This window comes from Phycodurus eques, chromosome 8, assembly GCF_024500275.1.
Source record: "Phycodurus eques isolate BA_2022a chromosome 8, UOR_Pequ_1.1, whole genome shotgun sequence".
In the NCBI taxonomy this organism is placed as follows: Eukaryota; Metazoa; Chordata; class Actinopteri; order Syngnathiformes; family Syngnathidae; genus Phycodurus; species Phycodurus eques.
In genome coordinates this window covers 21,541,185-21,562,109 of record NC_084532.1, presented here as the reverse complement: position 1 = coordinate 21,562,109, position 20,925 = coordinate 21,541,185, and the positions used below count along the sequence as shown (strand labels likewise).

The 20,925-nt window shown below is 41.2% G+C and overlaps 1 protein-coding gene across 2 annotated transcripts in view; it reads left to right on the top strand.

Annotated features, from left to right (window-relative positions):
- ssbp4 (single stranded DNA binding protein 4) overlaps nt 1–20,925 on the top strand; it is a 118,094-nt gene that overhangs the window by 78,907 nt on the left and 18,262 nt on the right. For both annotated transcript variants that reach the window (XM_061683607.1, XM_061683608.1), the window contains exons 5-6: nt 4,910–4,999; nt 20,000–20,083. In XM_061683607.1, the coding sequence (XP_061539591.1) occupies nt 4,910–4,999; nt 20,000–20,083 (174 nt within the window). The remainder of the gene's footprint in view (nt 1–4,909; nt 5,000–19,999; nt 20,084–20,925) is intronic.

Genomic DNA, 20,925 nt, shown 5'->3' with positions numbered 1-20,925 from the left:
ACAAGGGTCGCGGGCGTGCTGGAGCCTATCCCAGCTATCTTCGGGCAGGAGGCGGGGTACACCCTGAACTGGTTGCCAGCCAATCGCAGGGCACACATAAACAAACAACCATTCACACTCACATTCACACCTACGGGCAATTTAGAGACTTCAATCAACCTACCATGCATGTTTTTGGGATGTGGGAGGAAACCGGAGTACCTGGAAAAAACCCACGCAGGCACGGGGAGAACATGCAAACTCCACAGAGGCGGGGTCGGGGATTGAACAATAGTCCTATCTCTAGTCCAATAGTCCTATCTCGTGGGAAGAGTGAGTCTCGCCGGAGACTGGGGTGCTGGGTGTCATCTTTTCATGACGTGTCCGCTACACCAGTGTGAAATAAAACGAAAATAAAAAACCTAAACTACTTACCCTAGGATGAAGCGATGAAAGAGGAGTGGAGAGGGAGGCTTGCTGCATTGCATTAACGGTTATCCATGTGTAAAAAGAAGTTAAACTGTGTATGCTTTACTTTACTTTAAAAACGTGTGTAATTCAGATTCCTAATATTCATCCAAGTGTGATTGGCCGGGAGAAATCAGACGATTCTCACAGCGAGGTGCGTGGCAGCCATTTTGACTGAAGTTTTAAGTTTTCAGAGATGGTTCCGCTCCCTATTTGAAAGCTATTGAAGATGACATCCGGAAGGCTATGTGAACATGCTCGCGAATAATAATAAAAAAAAAATAAAGTCTTTGGTGGACGCCCAAAAGCACAAATCCATTGCATCCCGCTTGGGTGTTACAATAGCTCACCTCCATTGTATGTGCCTTGTGTTGTGTATTCTGCAGTCAACCGCCCTAATCGATATAAAGTTTACTGGCAAGCAGCCATGTCACTGTTTCCCTTTTTATCTCATTGTGTGAATGTATGTGTGTAATTACTTCATCAACTGGGTATTGAATCAATGTGCTCCGAGGGGCAGGGGGGTACAGTGAATACCTTTTTGTGGTTCATTATTCAGTTTTTGCGGTTTTTTTTGTTTTTTTTCGTGTGCTCATTCTGTAATGCCCTAAGATGCCACAAGAAGGAGCCAAATCCCTGGCTAATAGGAACGTAGTAATTGGTGTTGCGCCCAAGGATAGCTGGGATAGGCTCCAGCAGCCCGCGACCCGAGTGAGGATACGCTGTAAAGAAAATGGATGGATGGATGGATGTTGACAATTTGCCAAAGTGCTGTTTGTTGTGAAGTGTGTTTCGTTGAGTTCACTGCCACCGTACAGCGCGCAAGTCAAAGCAAAAAATCGGCCGAATGACAGTTTGTATCGCAAAGAAATCGTAGGTTTGATCCCTCTTATCTCCAGGCAACACTCGACACTGTTAATAGACATTAAAAAACGGGTGTTTAAAAAAAAACACAATATAATGGGGGCGTGAACGATCAACCGCCATATAGCGAGGGAACATTCTAGATCGCCGACCAGTTCAGGGTGCCACCCCTCCTCTCGCCCAGAGTTAGCTGCGATAGGTTCGAGCACGCCCACGACCCTAGTGAGGATAAGCGATACAAAAAAATGGATGGCATTCTAGATCCTTCCCAGATAGTGCCCTCTCTCTTGGCCTCCAGGTCTTAGCAGGGCCCTGTTAGGTGGAAGGCGCCACAGAGCGGCTACTTTCTTTTTTGTGTCACAGATCTCTCCCTTGCTGTGTGCCGTCAGTTGCACCGTCACACACTCTCGTCTCTGCTTATCATCGTGGGATCGCCTCCACTGACAGACTTATTGGACCACTTGTGGTTTAGGGAAGAGGAGGTGAAGGAGGGTCATGACAGAGGGTCCCCGGGAAGGGACTAGTGGTGATGAGGGTAGTGATGAGGTTTGTGAGGTTATGGAGACTCAAAAACAGCAATTTCAACCGTTATGTGTGGAGATGGAAAACATATTCATAGAGACACTTGCTGAACCATCAGCAGTGTTGTTAGTGGTCAGCAGGTAGTCGTAGTAGCGTGTCGGTCTGCTTGTTTGGAACCAGATAACAGTGGATCCATTACTCCCTGCAAGCGTCGGTCTGATCCCCGCACTGATACCAGCCGCTCATTCACTGTCTGAGGGCCATCCAGCCAGCCTGGCAGGCAAAGTAGCCATTGGCACGGAGCTGAAGAGCTTCACAAACCAAGGGGCCAAATGACAGCGGCCCCTCTGTTGTTAGAGAGAACGATCAAAACCGCAGACGCAACTGTCTGTTTTCCCACTTTTAACCCAAAATGAGTCAGACTTGTCAAAGTGTTACATCTATCCTCATCTGCCGCTATTACTCACATTAGCTTCAGTGTGACCATGTGAACTCCACAAATTGTCACTGTCGTCAAAAAAAGTACTCCGACTTTGCTTTTTGTGAGATAAAAGCATGCATGGAATGGAATGTAAGCGTATTTTCCCTCTGTTTAGCAGCTTATGCTAAAAGTCTCTTTCTGCTTCTCCGCAACACAGAACTGGCTTGTTAATGGAGGTTAGATTTCAATTCAACAAAAAAACACCACGCAGAGTTTAATTTGTTTGTTGTAATGAGACACTTTATTCAAGAGGAAACTGAGAGTAGGGAGAAACAGCCTAAAAGTATTGATGAAGAAAATGGCCTGCTGCTAAAAGTGCAGACTGTGAAGTATAACATGGTGGCATCCAGAACTGAGGCACAGTAACAGGGCAAGCTAATATTATCATGTGTGACATTCGAAAGGAGACTGTGGGCAGCGAGAAATCAACCAATGCCAACTTCAGCATCCAGAACTATCCATCCATCCATCCATCCATTCATTTTCTGAGCCGCTTCTCCTCACTAGGGTCGCGGGTGTGCTGGAGCCTATCCCAGCTAACATCGGGCAGGAGGCGGGGCAACAGGGTTGCCGTGTGTTTTAGTCAAGAGGAGACTTTGGGAAGGGGCCCGAAAACAGTCTGCTGCAGAAAAGTGGAGAATGGAATAAAATACTTCAACATTCACAACTAAGGCAGAGCAACAGGGTACGCTAAAGTCGCTTTAAGATACTTTATTCAATGTTTATCAGCGCGGTTTTACATGTTTGTACGTCGGCGACAGAACGGAGGCGATAACGGTGGACAACAGGGCTCCGTCTGACTGCATCTCGTATTGCTTTTTGCCTCTCTTCATTTTTATTTTTTTCTCTCGTTCCCCCTCACTCCCTCGCTTTCCCTCCGCCACCCCTGCCCTGCTGTTGATTGACGGCCTGAGGGTTTTAATGGGCACTGGAGTGCAGGAGCTGAGGTCGGGGTTGTCATGGCAACTAGGAGAAGGGGGCATTTTGCTGCTGCTGCTGCTGCTGCTTTGGCTTCACCTGCGTCGTGTGTGCAGCCTTGTACACTTCTTGCGCATATACAGACACACGCACAGTAGAGAAATCAACTAGTGAATGTCCTGATCCTTTAAGTCCTCTTTGGAGGCTAAAGTGGGCTTTTCCACATTGTGTTATACTTTTTATTCACTTAAGTTCTTTCCTTCTGTTGTAGATCATGCGCTCGGGTATGTCGGTTGTGTTTTTATGCAGCTTTCCTCCCTCCTGCTCCCCCCCAAACCGCCGACAATTAGGCGTTTTATTAGGGCCAGGTTGAGGTTAGCGGCGTGTCACGTCTCGGGGTATTTTCGTGAGAGAACATGAAACAAAGTGATTCATTCCACCGAAGTAAAGCAAAGTCTGTTATTGGCTTCCTCGGATGTCACGACGCGTCCAAGACAAACCTGTGGAAGACATACCAGGGCGGGACGTGTCTCAATAGCCTGAACAATTGAGACAAACAGGATAGTCAGACCCAATACAAATAACGCCAGAAATGATGACACCCACATAAGGGAGGTCCCCGAAATTCTGAGAAGCTTCATGTATCGCGGTGGTTCTCAAACGTTTTAATCCAAGTAACACCTAAAATAACTTCTTAGCTCTTCAGTGTTCCATGTAGAGTTTAAAAAATAAAATAAAAATAAAAATAAAAAAGAAGGCAAATGTATTAAACTTCAAAGTTAAATACAACTACACTGTACTTTACAAATGAACTGTACTGGATTTAAAAAAAAAAAACAACAACAAAAAAAACATTACAACACTGTAACATTATGCACAGATTGAATATTAAATTCAGTCTTTTTTGTGTGTGTATTACTATACTAGACACTGAAAATCGCTCATATAGTGTATTCTGGCCTAAAAGGTTACAATGTAATAGCAACACAAGTGGACTGGTGGGAAAACTTTTTTTTTTTTTTTAAATGGCTAGGTCATTAGTAGATATGGTTATTAAAAGATGTCTAAATGCGTATGCAAAATATCTGAAAAAGATAAGTAAAATATGAAGAAAATATAAATATAAATATATACATTTTTTATTTTTCAGGATTTATTTAATTAGAATTAATTAACCAACTGTTTGGAAGAAAATACAAAATTGGGAAATTTGTATTTAAGGTAAAGCTGTTTATTTATTTTTGGGGGTATTTTTTGTGATACGTTATTTAACAATTATTTAATGCGAGCAATGAGTAAAATAAATTTAAAAACAAATAAATAGATGAAAAATATGTAAAAGTTCATTTGGATAATAAAATCATTGATTCTAATTGATTTCATTATTTATAATTTAATTAGATTAACAAATTATTGAATACAAAATTGCACTGTATATATATATATTTGTGTGTGTGTGTGTGAATGAATTTACATTTTTATTTCATTATGTACAATATATCAACTATTATTACGACTTATTATTATTTACAATTAAATATAACCATTTTGTTTTAAATGAGGTTGAGGAACAAAAGATAAATAACCAATTCTCGAAAAAACTGTAAACTATTGTCATATCAGATCCGTAGAAGTTTGACTTTGTGGCTCAACGTGTGTCCCCTGTGTGTTTTCCAGAGTGCGGCCGCTGCCCCCAGTCCAGTGATGGGCAACATGCCGCCCAACGATGGCATGCCGGGAGGACCCATGCCACCGGGATTCTTTCAAGTAAGGACCAGAAATGTAGTTTGCTTTTGCATGTTTACATATATATATTTGTACAATCTTCCTTGGTTTCAGCATCTGCAAAAACAGTTAATTATTTTTTTTTAATTCTCAGATTTACATTCTGCTTGTTGGCCTACAAATAGCATTCTCTGATTATCCTACATTCTACAGCATTTTTGCTCAGTCTCAGATCTTCAGCATTCATTTCTCTAAATCAAGTGATCATTGTTCGTGTTAAATTTTCTTATGTTATTCATATTCTCACATTTCCATATATTTCGACACAATTTCAGCACAGCATCAGTCCTTCACTGTTTATTGGTCCAGAAATTGCATTCTGTAGTTATTACTGTGTTATTATTATCATTTCTCCATAAATTGCATTTTCTCGTTTCTATTTTTTCTTTGACTTTTCAAATTTTCACATTTCAAAACATTCTACAGCATTTCAGCTCAGTGTCAGCCCTTCCACATTTATGTCTACATAAACTGCATTCTCTAGTTATTTTTTTTATAAAAGGTTTTCTTCCATTTTTAAATTACATTTAAGCTGTATTTCACAGCGCAGTGTCAGCTTTTCTGCATTCATTCATTTGATCTTAGTGTCATTCATTTGTTTGGAAAATAGGTTCTTTAGTTAATATTATTGCATAAAGTATACATCAGGAAGCTTGATATTTTCACATGATTTAGTTTGTACTGTATGTAAGAATCTGTCATCTCCCTTGACTACCCTTAAACCCATCTTTCTGTCTCCTCCTCCTTTTTGTTAGCCTCTTTAGCTGTCCTAATCCTTGTCCAGATGTGCGCCCTTCTCTGTCCCACTGCCCCCCGCCCATATGTCACACGGCCCGCTTGTTGACTCCTCATGCACTTTGTAGCCTTTTCTTTTCTCTTTGTAGCTCAAATAGCCATCGCGGCCTTTAATGTTTCAGTGAAGGTGGACAGAGAGGTTCTCTGTTCTCCCTGGTTTGTGTTGCTTTACTAATTCCTCCTGTCATCGCTTTTCTCTGAAGACTTTCTACAGGGTCTCTCTCTCTCTCTCTCTCTCTCTCTCTCTCTCTCCCTCTCTCTCTCTCTCAAACACGCACACACACACACTCTCCCTAGTTTGTACGCACGCAAGCCTTTTCAGCTCGCTTTACTTTGACCCACATCCAACTAGTTTGGAAATGGAGATTTTATAATATCGTCATGTATTGGAACGAAGGCATCCCTAAATGTTACTGAACAAACAAAACCGCCATTGAGCGCAGCAATCATGTTTCATGGCCATTTGTCTCATGGCGGTGTCCTTGAGCACAACTTTAATGACCCTTTCAGTAATGAAGCATGACGGCGCACACACACTGTCATCTTAAATCGTGTTATAATTGAAATATACCGTAGACATACACTGCTGTTTAAAGATTTGTTGCCATCCAGTCAGTTTTATGTTTTCCATGAAAACACAACATTGGATCGGCCATTGAAAAGATTGAAGGTCACAAAGAAATGTCCTTAAAAAAAAAAACACTCCATTAACAATGTCTACACTGTAGTTCTGATTAATTTGATGTTATCTTAATTAAAAAAGATGCTTTTTGTTAAAAAAAACAACTGATCCCAAACTTGAACAATGAATATAAATTTGGCAATAAAATTCTTTAATGAAATAAATTACAATCTAGATCGGTTATGAAGTAAATAGTTTGTTTTGTAACTAAAAACCAATGAAAAAATAAGTATGAATTAGATTGACAATTAAGCACATTAATAAATTATAAATGAATTGTTATAACTTCAAACAAATGTTGCCAATTTTAAAGAAACTGTGATTTAAAAGGATGGATATTTATTAGAATATACAACATGAACATTAATTATCTAAATTAAATTGACAATAGAATAAATTAATTAAAAAAATACATTTATAATAATAATTATTATTAATATAAATGTTTAATAATAATAATAATTACATACAATTTTTGTACTGTCCATTTGAAAAGAAACCATTACATAAACTAAATGAAATTGATATATGGAATCAAAACATTATTTGGACTAAATTGAATACACAATAACATTATACTTTAATTACGTCATAATTAAATCATTACACTGATCCTTCATTCCAACATCTAAACAAGAGGACAAACACACTTACGGAATATTTCTGTAGACATGTGTACCGTGTGCAACACCGCCATTTGCATGCATATCCATGTGCTCAAGGATGTAAAATGTGTGTGCGTACTTGCGTGTCAGGGTCGCGCAGAATGTTAATGATGTATGAGCAGTGCGCAGGCAGGGAGAAAGCTATCCGGTGGTGTTGCGTGAGTGACACGACGTGCCATAAATAGACCTTGTGCGCATGACAGCTAGACAGACAGACAGAAAGACAGGCAGACAGACAGGATGGCAGTGGGGATGCAGGGAGTAACAAGAGGAATGGATGGATTTATTTCAAGCGTGACCACATTCTTCAGCCTTCATTGTCTGGTTTCACTCGCCAGCAATAACTTGCAGAGAAAACATCAAACACATGAATTTCACATGCTTCTGTTGTTATTAGTAAATAAGCATGATTTTTCTATATATCACATTTCATAGGAAACCATTTATTATTAGTTAATTAGATTCTCTAGTTACTTTATTGGTTCTTTCATTTTCCCGATTGTCTCATTTTACTACATTTCAACATGCCATTTCTTCAGCGATTGCATTCCCAAGTTATTATTATGACTTTCATTTTTCAATCTCTCACATTTCAATAGTTTTAAATTTTGAATCAGCCTCAGCTCTTCAACATTCATATTTTTGGAAAAAATGCTTTCTCTAGTTAGCATATTTTTTTCAATTTCATATCTCAGATTCTCACATTTCAGTAAACTTCAAAAAACGTTTTATATATATATATATATATACATCCATCCATCCATTTTCAGCTGTCATCGGGCAGGAGGCGGGGTACACCCTGAACTGGTTGCCAGCCAATCGCAGTATATATATATATATACATGTATATATATATATAATTATTATTAAACCCAAAAATTCTTGAGTAAGCAGCGATAAATTGCCAATAAGTCTAAAAAAAAGAAAGAAGAATACATAAGCAGTACCTTATTCACCACAGAAAGAAGTGGTCTGAAACAAAAGGAGAGATTTATTGTCACACGCTTGAAGTCGACACAGGCAAGAATCTCCGTGCCCCTCTTGAAACTTCTAAATTACACACACAGACGCACACTACTATGCGGTAGTTTGAGTATAGCATAGCTGAAACTGGAGCTGAAAGCGTACACGCTTGTAGTCTTGACTAGCTGACATTCACTCCCTGGTGAAGTAATGGCTACTGCGGTTGCCAGCCTTTCGCACTACTCTCGCTTTTGAAAGGGGAAGATTTTTCCTCTGATTCCTGCTAAACTCTCACTTTATCCATCTAAACATTGGGATGTGATGTTATTCTTGTAAGAGGACTTCTTTTCGCAAACATGCTGCTTCGGTGACCCACGCTCACTCGCCGACTCGTGAACAGTTTTCTTATTTGCCTTCCCCGCTGCGTTTGCGAGGTAATTAACATAGGCGACCCTAACTTTGTTTGTGAGTGAGGCAAGGGTGAGGGGCAGAGGTGGTACGTGCCACCTGCTGCATACAAACAGTAGATAGATGAGATGCGCAAACTGAAAACAAGGAGACAAGACAAGACAAGACAAGGAGACGGTGCAAGGGTCCAAACAGTGTACACGTCAGGTATATAATCCCCCTCCCCTCCCAGGCAAAGTCCATCACTGCTGCATCACGGCCCTCTGGGGAGGACAGGCAGAAGGGAGATGGCGAGGAGGGGAGAGCGAATTAATGATAGCAGCAGGAGGAGGAGGAGAAGAGCACACAAAGGCACCAAGAGACTTTTTCACCAGTGTTTTTAGTATGCATTGGCATCATTGTCCATTAATTGATCTGAAAGAATTCTGTGGATTGTGTGCGCAATTAACTGTGGGCTACAGTCACCCTGCGGCAGAACTTCTATGTCCAGCAGTATTCTGATCAGTATGACACTGGCATGGAAACAGGAGTTCTGAACATTCATCTTCATCGATCATTGTTTTTCAATTTTCTCATATAGTCGCCAGAAGCCGAACTGCTGAATTAACCTGTCAATTTAACGTCAGCAAAGGGATGCTTGGATGAGGTTGGTGTAAAAGACCGAACCCTGACCTCAACCCCATCAAGCACCTTTGGGATGAATTTCCCCATAGACATACACTCCACAATGTGGAAGATTTGTAGAGGAGACCAATTCAATATATCAACTCCCTGTGGTTTAGTCCAATGTTTTCCAGCCTTTGTGTGAAATCTGGGCCCGTTTCGTTTGTTGTATGAATGGCAACAGGTGGACACACAGATGAATTGTACCTTGTGCCATCTAGGGGAAGAGCATGTTCTAGCCTGTCACTGTACATCGCTGGCATAGTTAGATGAACAAAGATGCATCATTTGTAGTAAATATATATATTTTCTTCCGGACCAATTAAGTGAAATCCTGAAGCTTTCGTCCATTTGCAAATCCCGTCCGTTTTAAAGGGAAAACTGGGGTCATTCATCAAAGCAGAATGAAGGCGCGCTTTAAAAACCTGTATGACAGTGCAAATAATTTGAGATTAATATCTACATTGGGTTGATCCTCTGATCTGCAGTCAAACAACTCATGGACGTGTCAGGACGGGGCGGGCAGGCTCTTTGGACCACAACTGTATGTCTCCTCTTGCCCCAAAAAACTGATCCGAGAGTCTAGAGCAGGAGGGTTTTTTAGCACACAGGTAATTGCAGAGCTTCCGGGACGAAGCCCAACAAGAGGATTAAGTTTGGTGACACATTTAAGAACAAGCGACACAAGTATCAAAGACAAATTCAAGAGGCTGTTCAAAGCGGCCGCGTGGCGAGCACGTGGCGAATTAGAAAGCCACCTGCTTTTTCCAAAAAAGTAAAAGGCGCACATCGGCTCTGATTAGTCGCACCACGAAATAATCCACTCTGAATGCACGCTGGTGTTGTTTATTAACTGTCACAGTCAAAAAGAAAAAAAAAAAAAGTAAGAATTGTAGCGTTCGTGTCAAAAATACGACACATTTTGAATGATTTCTGATTTCTGCACTAGGCGTTTTCAATTGATTTAGATTTTTCTTTCATTTCAGAATTTGATGAATGGGGGGGGGGAAAGCTAGTAAAAAGCAACTAGAAAATCAATTTATGAAGAAATGAATGCTGTAGAAATATTTCAAAACGTGACAATTTGAAGAAGGAAAAAAACAAAATTCAGAATAATTTGAGAATGAAATTGTTGAAAACGCTGATCAATACACTACGTTTGTGTTCCCGTTCATGATTTTCAATTGATTTGTCTGGATGAGTCTTCTTGAATTTTAAGAGATCTGTCACTTCCTAAACTTAAACCAGAAAAAGCAGCACGGTGAACGAGTGATTAGCACATCTGCCTCTTGGTTGTAAGGTTTGGTGTTCAAATCTCAGCTCTGCATGTTCTCTCAGACAGTTCCCTTGGTCCAAACACACAATGGTTCTCCGAAAGAGTCCTAGTTCCTGATGTATAAATCTACTATAACTTTGCAGAGACAATACACGCTCATCTGCTCTAGAGTTTCGGGGAAATCCCTGTAAAGTTGCAGCCCAAATATTGTGAGGGGGGAAACTGGCCAAAAAGGTGTCACTGGCTTCCACATCAAACCCACAGGGAATGGCACCAAACTTGATTCTTATCAGTGCTGCTTGTCTTGCCACAAAAGTGACACCTAGCGATTCTTCCTCAGGGATTTCGAAGAATGACGAGCACTTGAAACATTTTCTTCTTACCGTTCTTGATGGCGTTCACTCTAGGTAAACATCAGATATGACGCTAGCCTTTGCCTCAGACGTCAATAGACTTTTCTTTTCTATAGCTCTTGTCCTGTTCATGATCACGGGGAAGCAGGAGTCCGACTGAAGGCGAGAGGCGGGGTACGGCATTTTTTTCTAAAACAATCTGTAAGCCATTTATTTTTAAGGGTATTGTTGTAAGAGGAGTTTGAAATGATATTAAAGTGTTTTGGGATCCTATTTTGTGTATATGGTTTAATCTATTAATACGGAATAGTTTTTTTTTTACCAAGTACCACCTCAGAAAAATACTTCGCTCTCCAGGTAGTAAGCCCAAGCGTTTATCAAAAACAAGGCTAGGTTTTATTCCTAACAGTGTATTCATTGTAAGCCACTATAACACAAATGCACTGTTTGAAGATCAACACTGAACTCAAATAATGATTCAATTCAAACGTATTACACATAATAATTAAATGTTTGAAAACAAACAGTTCCAAAAGATGAAATACATATGTCCATCCATCCGTTTTCTGTACCGCTTATTCTCACAAGGGTTGCGAACGTGCTGGAGCCTATCCCTATCAGGCAGATGTGCTAACCAATCGTCCACCGTGCTGCCAGAAATGCAAATGGCTTGTACTTAATAGTTAAACACAACTGACCTGTACTCAACAAAGGTACTCGACTGGATAAAAAAAAAACAAAAAAAAAACTTTAAGCCACTGTAACATGATATCAAATTTGAGCATTTAATTCAGTGATTCTTTTGTATACCAGTAGAAGGAGCCCACATACCATTATTTGTATGTGTACCACAGTTTAAGAATCACTGATCAATTACTCAGGCTCGGTATTCACATGAGTTTACTGTACAGTGTATTCATGTGCTACTGCTAATGCGGATGCAACTGTTAGCTTATGCTAGTCTGCGCATTCAACAACACTGCAGCGCTGCCTAGCTTTCTGGCTTTGACATGGTCATACTTTTGTATAGTCCAAGCGACTTAATTGCAAGTAAAGAAAATGGCAACTTTCTCACCTCGTTATTTGGCAGTTATTGCGGCGGGCAGTGCAAATAATTGTCGGGCATTTTGTGAGTTAAACGGCCATTTGAGTAGTTAAGGGGCTGAAAGTGCACAGAGCAGTGTCTGCTCTGATAAATGTCCATGACAGCAATTCTAACGCTTACATCAGGGTTGTCAAACTAATTTTTGTCGCGGGCCACACTGTAGTTATGGTTTCTCTTAGAGAGTCGTTAAGTTGGTGTTATGGTCTGTGTTTTAGTTTAGATTATGTTTAGTTTTAGTTTTGTCTTGTGTGCTTGTTTGGTTATTGTGTCCACCCGTTCTCGTCAACCCTCTACCTCAGGGGTGTCAAACTAATTTTTGCCACGGGCCACATCGTAGTTATGACTTCCATCGGAAGGCCGCTACGACTGTGAACCCATATAAATGAAAGATTACCTCATATAATTAAATACAGAATACACAACACAATGAATAACCAGTTTTGAATTCAGAAGCCTATAAAAAAGTTTTTCAACAGTTACATTTACTTTCAAAGCGAGATTGGCAACAAAAAAATGCTTGCAAATATCTCACTGTTATTACACCAAAACACAATTCGAAATTTTGATTTGCTTTCGCGGGCCAGATAAAATGATGTGGCGGGCCAGATCTGGTCCCCGGGCCACCAGTTTCACACCTGTGGCTTACATGATCTTCAATGAACCTGTCATACATGTTTGGGAGCTCAAAGTGAGACTCGAACCCAAAACCTCCTCGGCTCCCGCTCATCCTTTGTGCTGCCCAATTGACACGGACGACTTGCTGCCGTTCTATCATGTTTAATGTCTCAGTCAGCCATGATAGCGTGTTGTCATCTTGTCGCCATGCTATATACGTATATTGTCAGCTAGCTGGAGAGCTCTCTGGAATGTTAGCAAGGAGTGACAATGTGCTTGTGTGTGTGTGTGTGTGTGTGTGTGTGTGTGTGTGTGTGTGTGTGTGTGTGCGCGCGCGTGTGCAGGCTGTTCCTCCTGGCTTTGTTTGTTGTGTTCAGTGATGCAGGCTGCTTTGTATTCTCACTCTGTGCGTGTGTGTTTGTGTGTGCGCGTGTGTGTCTGTGTGTGTGTTCCTGCTACTCGACTGCAGCTACACACTGCCCTCTCGTGGCGTCCGAGTTAAAGCCACCAAACAGGAATGCTGCTGCGGGTCTTCCTTGAGCCTAAAGGAGTGTTTGGCAAGGCGAGGGGGCTGTGTTGATGCTTTTGTGGTCCCGTGCCAAGCTGTTATCTCCTTAGCCGGCTAGAAAATGATTTTATTAATTGCTTCATTTAACGCTCCCCATGTCCCTCCTCCACCCCTTCATCCACTCCTGGGCGCTCCTACACAAACACACACACACAGTGTTGGACTGCGTGCACCTCTGTGACAGTTGAAGTGTTCTTTTTCTGCGGGGACCTGTGGAGGGGACAGTGCGCTCATAAATGCCGTATGCCGGCCCATTCACATGTAACTGGCAGGAAGGCCCGCAGAGGCCCAGCCAGCCGAGGCACTGCGCTCCATTATGGCACATTATGGGGGAAGAGTATGTGTGTGTGCGGGCTATTCTTCATGCTGTGGGGGCATGAATCTGTTTACACAGAGGCTACTCCCCCCACCTCCACCCCCATTTAAGGGGACAGAAAGAAAGTTGTCTTGATAAGTCTGTACAGTGGGTGATAAAAAGCCTGAAAAAGCTCAGCATATCACGTGAAGCCTAATTTCAGCTAGTATGAAATGATGGATTCATTGTGCGAGTGTTATTGCAACACTTTTTCAAAATAGAGAACACGAAAAGAAAAGAATATACCCTAGAAGTTGAAGTAAAGTAAATTCTAAGTTTTTACAGAGGCCATCTCAGCCTCACTCCTTTTCCCAACTTCCTGTGTGTCAGGTACCGAACGGGGGGAATTTAAGTCGACCTGCAAATTTGTTGGCTTCTAACAGAGTATCCCAGATGTATCAGGGTCTGTAAGGTGATAATGGGATGTCGCTTAACAACACTCTGGTCAAGAATCATTGACCACACTTTTCAGACATACTTTTCGTCGATTTCAATTGTCCATAGGAGTGAATTTGAGTGTGAACGGATGTTTATCTATATGTGCCCTGTGATTGACTGGCGACCAGTCCAGGGTATATCCATCCTCTCACCCAGTCAGCTGGGAAAGGCTCCGGCTCACCCGCAACCCTAAGGAGTACAAGCACTATAGAAAATGGATTGATAGTTCTACACTTGTATGGTTGTTTAAACATTTTACATTTGTATTTAAAACACCTCGTGTCCAGTTGATGAATGTTTTATGGTGGTGACAGTTTGACCCTGTAATGAATATATTACAGTATTCACCTATTTCTTTTGATGGAAACATAGTTCTGAGATCCCAAAAAGTCAACGAACGTCATTGTTTCATTGTACATCAGGGGCAGTTCACACCTTAAACACATTTGAATATCATTTGAATTTAATAATTCACTGCAATATTGTATGATGAGGATTGTAAAGCATGCGTGTGCATGTGTGTTCATCATATTATCCCCACGAGGCACGCTACCGAACTGTGATTGTGGGGATAAAATAGCTCCTTTTCAGATTATACAGTGAATTATTAAAGGAGACTGTTGGAGCCAGGCATGAAGCAGGAAAATATCAACGCAGGTTCCTCCTAAGTGAGGAAAACTAGCCTGTGTGAGTATATAAAGAAGAAGCTGCATCTGGGTCAGTGCAGCCAGACCCTGCAGGGGTCTCTTGTTAGACACACACACACACACACACACACACACACACGCTGGCTGGATGGCTGGCTTGGCAACAACCACAATAACCTCTGAGGTCAGGCGCAGCTCGTGCTGCATTAGCCCCAGTGTGAACCTGCTGAGAGACAGAGTGGGCCAGGACAGCAGGTGTTAACCACCCCAAAACACACAGACACACACGAGTCACTACTGCGCCAACACATTCAGACTCCGCCGCATGTCCAACTAAACCAACATTTTCATAACACAGGGATAGATTTCAGGCCGGCAGAGTGCTGTTTGTCTGCTTAATAAGCGGCTTCACCACACTTGTCTCACGGCAGAGTGAAAGTCAACAGGGGAGGCGAGAGGAAGCACCTGCATTTCTTTCCTTGGTGGCTATTTATATTTTTCGACTCTGCAGGGAATCCCAAAAAAATTAAGAGCGGCCATGACGATACAAACTTAATGAGTTAAATGAAAGAAAGCAATGTTATATTACAGATCATTTAATAGCATAAAAGAAAACTTCTTCCCCCCCTAGTCTACTGATTCCTGCGCAATGTGCTGGCGTCAACATGTGTTAAATGCTCGATTTTGTGATTTCTATCCCACGACCTGATTGTCGTAACGATTTCTTTGGGGAGCGGAAGAGCGATTCTATTGATTGTTCTTCTCTTGCGGGGCCGGTGGATGTCCAAGGTCTTGCAAAACGTTGCTTATGGACATATTGAACAGTTCCATCTGCTTCAAAGTAGGGATGCACCGATACCACGTTTTTCAGACTGAGTACTGAGATTTGAGTACTCGCCGGAACCAAGTACCATGCTCAATTGACCATGCCATTACATCTAGCAATCTCGATGATAATGTGTTTTATTTTAATTAAATAACGTTAAAAAACAAAAACTTTAACTATTGAACATGGCATAAGTGCCACTTAAATATAATACTTCCACACGGAATATTGCTATTCCACTTTCTTGGGAGGGGCAGTGTGTTGCACGCATGCAGACATTTGATAAAAAACCAAAACATTTCACATTATGTGTTAGGATTAAGCTTGCAGGCATTTGGAAGATGAAGCTATGTGTTATCTTAAATATGTGTGATGTCTTTTTATTTTCTATTTTGTTAACAGCCTGACGAACTGTTTGCTAACTGCCTAACTGCACACTGCATACTCAGAGAGGATGGAATAGGATAGTACCAGTATATGACAGGCTGGTATCGGGTGTCGTAGTACCGGAGCGTTTTTACAAGTACAGAAAATAATAGTAACGGCACCGATTCCGATCCTGGTACCGATACTGATACTGGTATCAGCATCCACGCATCCCTACTTCAAATTTAACACTGATGCGAGCAGTGGTGCGTCACATTGGTGGATTCCTGTGAACCTGTTTTCGAAATTATCTTTTCACTTTTGACAGGTTTTACTTCTAGCAGCACTTTATGACAAATTCTCTTTTTAGAAAAGTTAATTGTACATTTGCCATTATTGAGGGGGGCACCTGAAACAAAAAGAAAAATATATATGAATACTGGGCAGTCAAAGAGTGATTTTTTTATTTTATTTTTTTGATGGGGCAACCTGTAGACTTGCTCTTTGCTACTGAGCAGCGTAGTTTGAGCTTATCCTATCTTTCAAAAGTCAAAGCTCCTTTATGCAGAGTGACTCCTTTCAAGGTGTCACTCAGGCAGGTTAACTTGCAGCACCCACTGACTCCCTCCCTCCTTGATCCATAAATTGCTATATCAAATCATGACAGTGGCACACGTCGTTAGGTACACCGGGGCATTGCTGGTTTCTATATTACTTTACTGTAATAAATGCTGGAAAAGCGCCAGAGTGGTCTTGCTAGTTATATTCTCGCGAGAAAAGTATAAATTGCATGGTACAAACATGTGGAACGCAGTATACAAGGTCTTCTGACTTATACTGCTGTCACACTTACACCTAGCATTAAAAGTCTTTCCTGTCACTCTGAGCAGAGCGTACAAGAATAGCCTTGGGTAATGAGCCACATGCTGCTTCACCAAGTATCTGATCACATGCAGCAGCCTTTCGCTGGTAAATCTTCATTTATGTAACAATAACGGAATGGAGGGATAAAGTCGATTTTCCAATGTAATGTTACAGTGGCTTACAATAATAGTAAATCTTTTTAGGATTGAAAACTCGGTCTTGTTTTTGATGAATTGTATTTTGATGTTGGTCATGATAGTGGTATTTGGGGAGCTAAATATTTTTTTCCGGTGCTACTTGGTGTAAAATATTTGACTTCCATTATAATAAGGTCTGTTTCTGTTTCTTCACGTTTGAAGCAATACAGTTGCACTCACATCAGCACCAGTATATACGGAAGTATACCACACAGCATGTGAAAAGAAACATCTCATAGAAGCTAGTCAAAAGCTTATTGGGTGGGGGCTCAGGACATTTAACACATAGCCAAAGACAAAACATCCTAATGAAAGATACTAAATTAATACTTTACAGATAAAACAAAACAAAACAGGATGTCGATCGCAGTCAGTAGATTCAAGCAAATTACAACTACATGGACAATAATTCAGTTTATAATTTCTTCTCTAATGGAATCAAGAAGATTCTAGCATGTAGCTGGTGGGACTTCACCATATTCGTTTCTACCTTGTTTTAAATGTTATAAAATTATAGTTGGGCAGCATGGCTTTAAATTCTCCTTAAGTGTGAATGTGAGTGTGTGGATACTTGGTTGCCTGCCTTTATGTGTCCTGCAATTAGCAGGCTTCCAGTACAGGCTGTATTCCGCCTCTCGCCCCATAGTCAGCTGGGATAGGCTCCAGCTCACCTTTAACCCGAAGCAGGAAAAATTCGATCAAAAATGGATGGATTCATGTAGTGAGGTTTTGTATTATACACAAGACTGAAAAAAAGAGTGAATCACGTAATTGGTATTCTTAAAAAAAAAAACTACTGCAAGGGGAATAATCCTTGTATTAATCAGGTCAATTTCCTACTGCACATATTTAAAAGAAACATGTTAAATTAGTAAAGGAAAACAATCATCTCTACCTCAGTGACAATGTGTGTTTTTCTTTCTGATTTGCATGGCGGCACAATTACGGAACACGTCCGTATGTGCGTGCGTGTGTGTGTGAGAGAGAGAGAGAGAGAGAGAGCGAGCATGTGTTTAAGTGCATGTTTCTCAGGTTATATTGCAAGTAATCCCATAATCCTTTTGGCTTTTCGGTGTGATGTTAGATATACACCTGTTGGAGCATGCCTGCATGCACGAAGCACAACACTTGAGGAGAACACTCATAAACAGACACACGCACGCACACATACACACACGTAAGCGCACACACACAGACACACACACTTAACCACACACACACCTGTAATGCCACCTGAGTGCTTGACAGAGGTACAGATAAGGCCGCTCCAGCTTGGGGTGATCCTGCTTCTCCATACTGATGCTCCAGAGTTGGATGCGGACTGTTGTTTATTTAATGGTGTTAAAACACGAATTACTTATCACCTGGTTGCAGCCTGTGATGTCAAAATACTGATTAAAGTAGGAAGGGGAATCTTGTTACGTACGCTAGGTTCCATGTAGTTGTAAATTATTTATTATAAGTAAATAATAAGTATGTAGGTAAATAAGTAGTTCGTCAAAGGAATACAATGACAAAATGACAGCTCTTGGTGGTTCCTAGTGGGTTTTGTTTCAGTCTTAAGAAATTGTAATTCACTTGAAATGACAAAAAATAAATAAACCCATACATGCTAACGTTAGCATACTCTGCCTCAGCTCTGGACACTGCAGTATTATACTTCAAGTCTCCACTCCGCAGTTTTAATTTTCTTCATTTTCTTGTTGCCCTCAGTTTCCATCCATCCATCCATTTTCCATCCCGCTTATCCTGACTAGGGTCGCAGGGGTGCTGGAGCCTATCCAAGCTACCTTGGGGTGAGAGGCGGGGTGCACCCTGAACTGGTTGCCAGCCAATCGTGGGGCACGTATAAACAAAGACCCATTCGCACTCACATTCACACCTATGGGCAATTTAGAGTCTGCAAATTAACCTACCGTGCATGTTTTTGGGATGTGGGAGGAAACCGGAGTACTCGGAGAAAGCCCACTCAGGCACAGAACTGCGAGGCAGATGTGCTAACCAGTCGGTCACCGTGACACCAGCCCTCAGCCTTCAGTTTCCTTCTGAACAAAATGCGTCTCGTCCTTACCAACTGTTGCGAAGTAAATCTAGTACAGGAGATCCTTGTTCCTCTTCCATTTTTTTGTTTGTCAGTGGTCTGGTTCTGACTGATGTCTTCAGTGCGGTATGGTTTTTGCAGTTTCACGCAGTACTATGTTGCAACCGAGCAGAGCAGGCAGGTACTGTGCAGTGGAAAAACGGTATTAAATCGAGTACAATGGCTAAAAAAAAAAAAGTCTACACACCTCATTTCAAATGCCAGGTTTTTGTGATATAAAAAAATGAGACTTGGTCTCATCGGACCATAACAAAAGCTCAAACGTGTGGTAAAATGTGTTATGGTTCGATGAAACCAAGGTTGAACCTTTTAGCCATACTGTAAATCCAAAGGGTATGTTTTGCGCAATCACAACACTCATCACCAAAAGAACATCATCCCTACAGTGGAGCGTGGTGGTGGCAGCATCATGCTTTGGGGCTGCTTTTTTTTTCAGCTGGAACTGCTGCCTTAGACAAAGTGGAAATTATTTTCAACTGTTCGAAATAGCAGTCGCTGTTAGCACAAAAACTTCAAGCTTTTGCTAGAAAGCAAAATAAATGCAAATGTCAGGAAAAGCCTACGAGAACAGATGAAATGTATTTGGGATTCATCAAAGATACTTTAAATGATGGCAAGTATGTGCTGACTCCCATTTAACAAGTTTGAAAGTTTTCTTTTTTTGTTGTTGTCAAAATGGTTGTCTCTTATCATACTAGAGCGACTCTAACTAACGAAGACAAATCCCGTGTGTGTTTTTTACATACTTGGAAAATAAGTGTGATTCTGATTTTCATATAAAAGGGTGTGCACACTTGCGCAACCACATTATTTCAGTTGTTTATTTTTACGTCCCCTCTCGAAAAGATTCAACTATAATAATAATTGCAATTAAATTGTACAGGGTATAGGTCACACTAACGGTGGAAAAAAGTTTTAAAATGATTTATCGTAGTCTAATTATTTATATTACAAAAACCTGGCATTTGAACAGGGGTGTGTCGACTTTTTATTTCCAGCAAACAACAAAAAATGTGCAACCTATAGAATCCGTCTCTAATAGTTGCTATTTAGTACTTGATCTTTATTGACATAACCATGTGTGTTCTTCTCCAGGGTCCCCCAGGATCTCAGCCTTCCCCTCATACACAGCCTCCCCCACACAACCCCAGCAATCCCATGATGGGCCCTCATGGACAGGTAAGACAGACAAACATACGCACGCACACTTCCTTATTCACACACTCATTCTCTCGCTGGCTCGGGACAACCAGCATCCAGGACAGCGTACGGGATGAATAATTTAGCAGGGGAGGGCTGGCCTGTAAGGGGCGGAGATGCATCAGGGGGGGCTTCTCTCCCACCTCGGACAGGCACTCGCCATTCCGGAGTCCATCAGTGGAGCATTAATATTGCAACACGGCGTGTCTCCTCGCGCATAAACCCACCACAAGTTGGTCACGGACGAGAAGAGACCAGAGAAAAACAGTTGTAATAAGTCAAGATGCCGTTACCGTTTTCACATAATCAACAGTGTTTTTTTCACACTTGACACTCAAGTAATTCTTATTATCTCACGTGACAAAGTGGGCGTTTGCACTTTTGGTGAAGTCTCATAGGAAATTTGAGGAACCAGCCGTCTATTATCATGATCTACTCTGATCCAAGTGTACAAGTTTACTGTGTTTGCAATCACATTGTCATCTACAGTACTTATCGCACCTGCACTATATTTGCTTGTAAACGTGCGTGTCTTCAACTTCCAGTGACATATTCTCTGGGGTACACTTGTATGAATTTTTATTTTTTTTTTTTTTTTTAAATGTGAAATCCCACACATGATGAACTTGATCACACACACATAAGGATTTGCGTAAATATTTAACACGTTTAACACGATTGTCAGCCGCGACCATTTTCCAAGCAGACAGGGAAGGAAAAATCACTCTTGTACACCCTACACCAAAGGATAATCGCTCAGATTAGTATTTTCTGATCAACTTTTATGACATTAAATGGTTGAGAAAATGCTCAAATTCTGC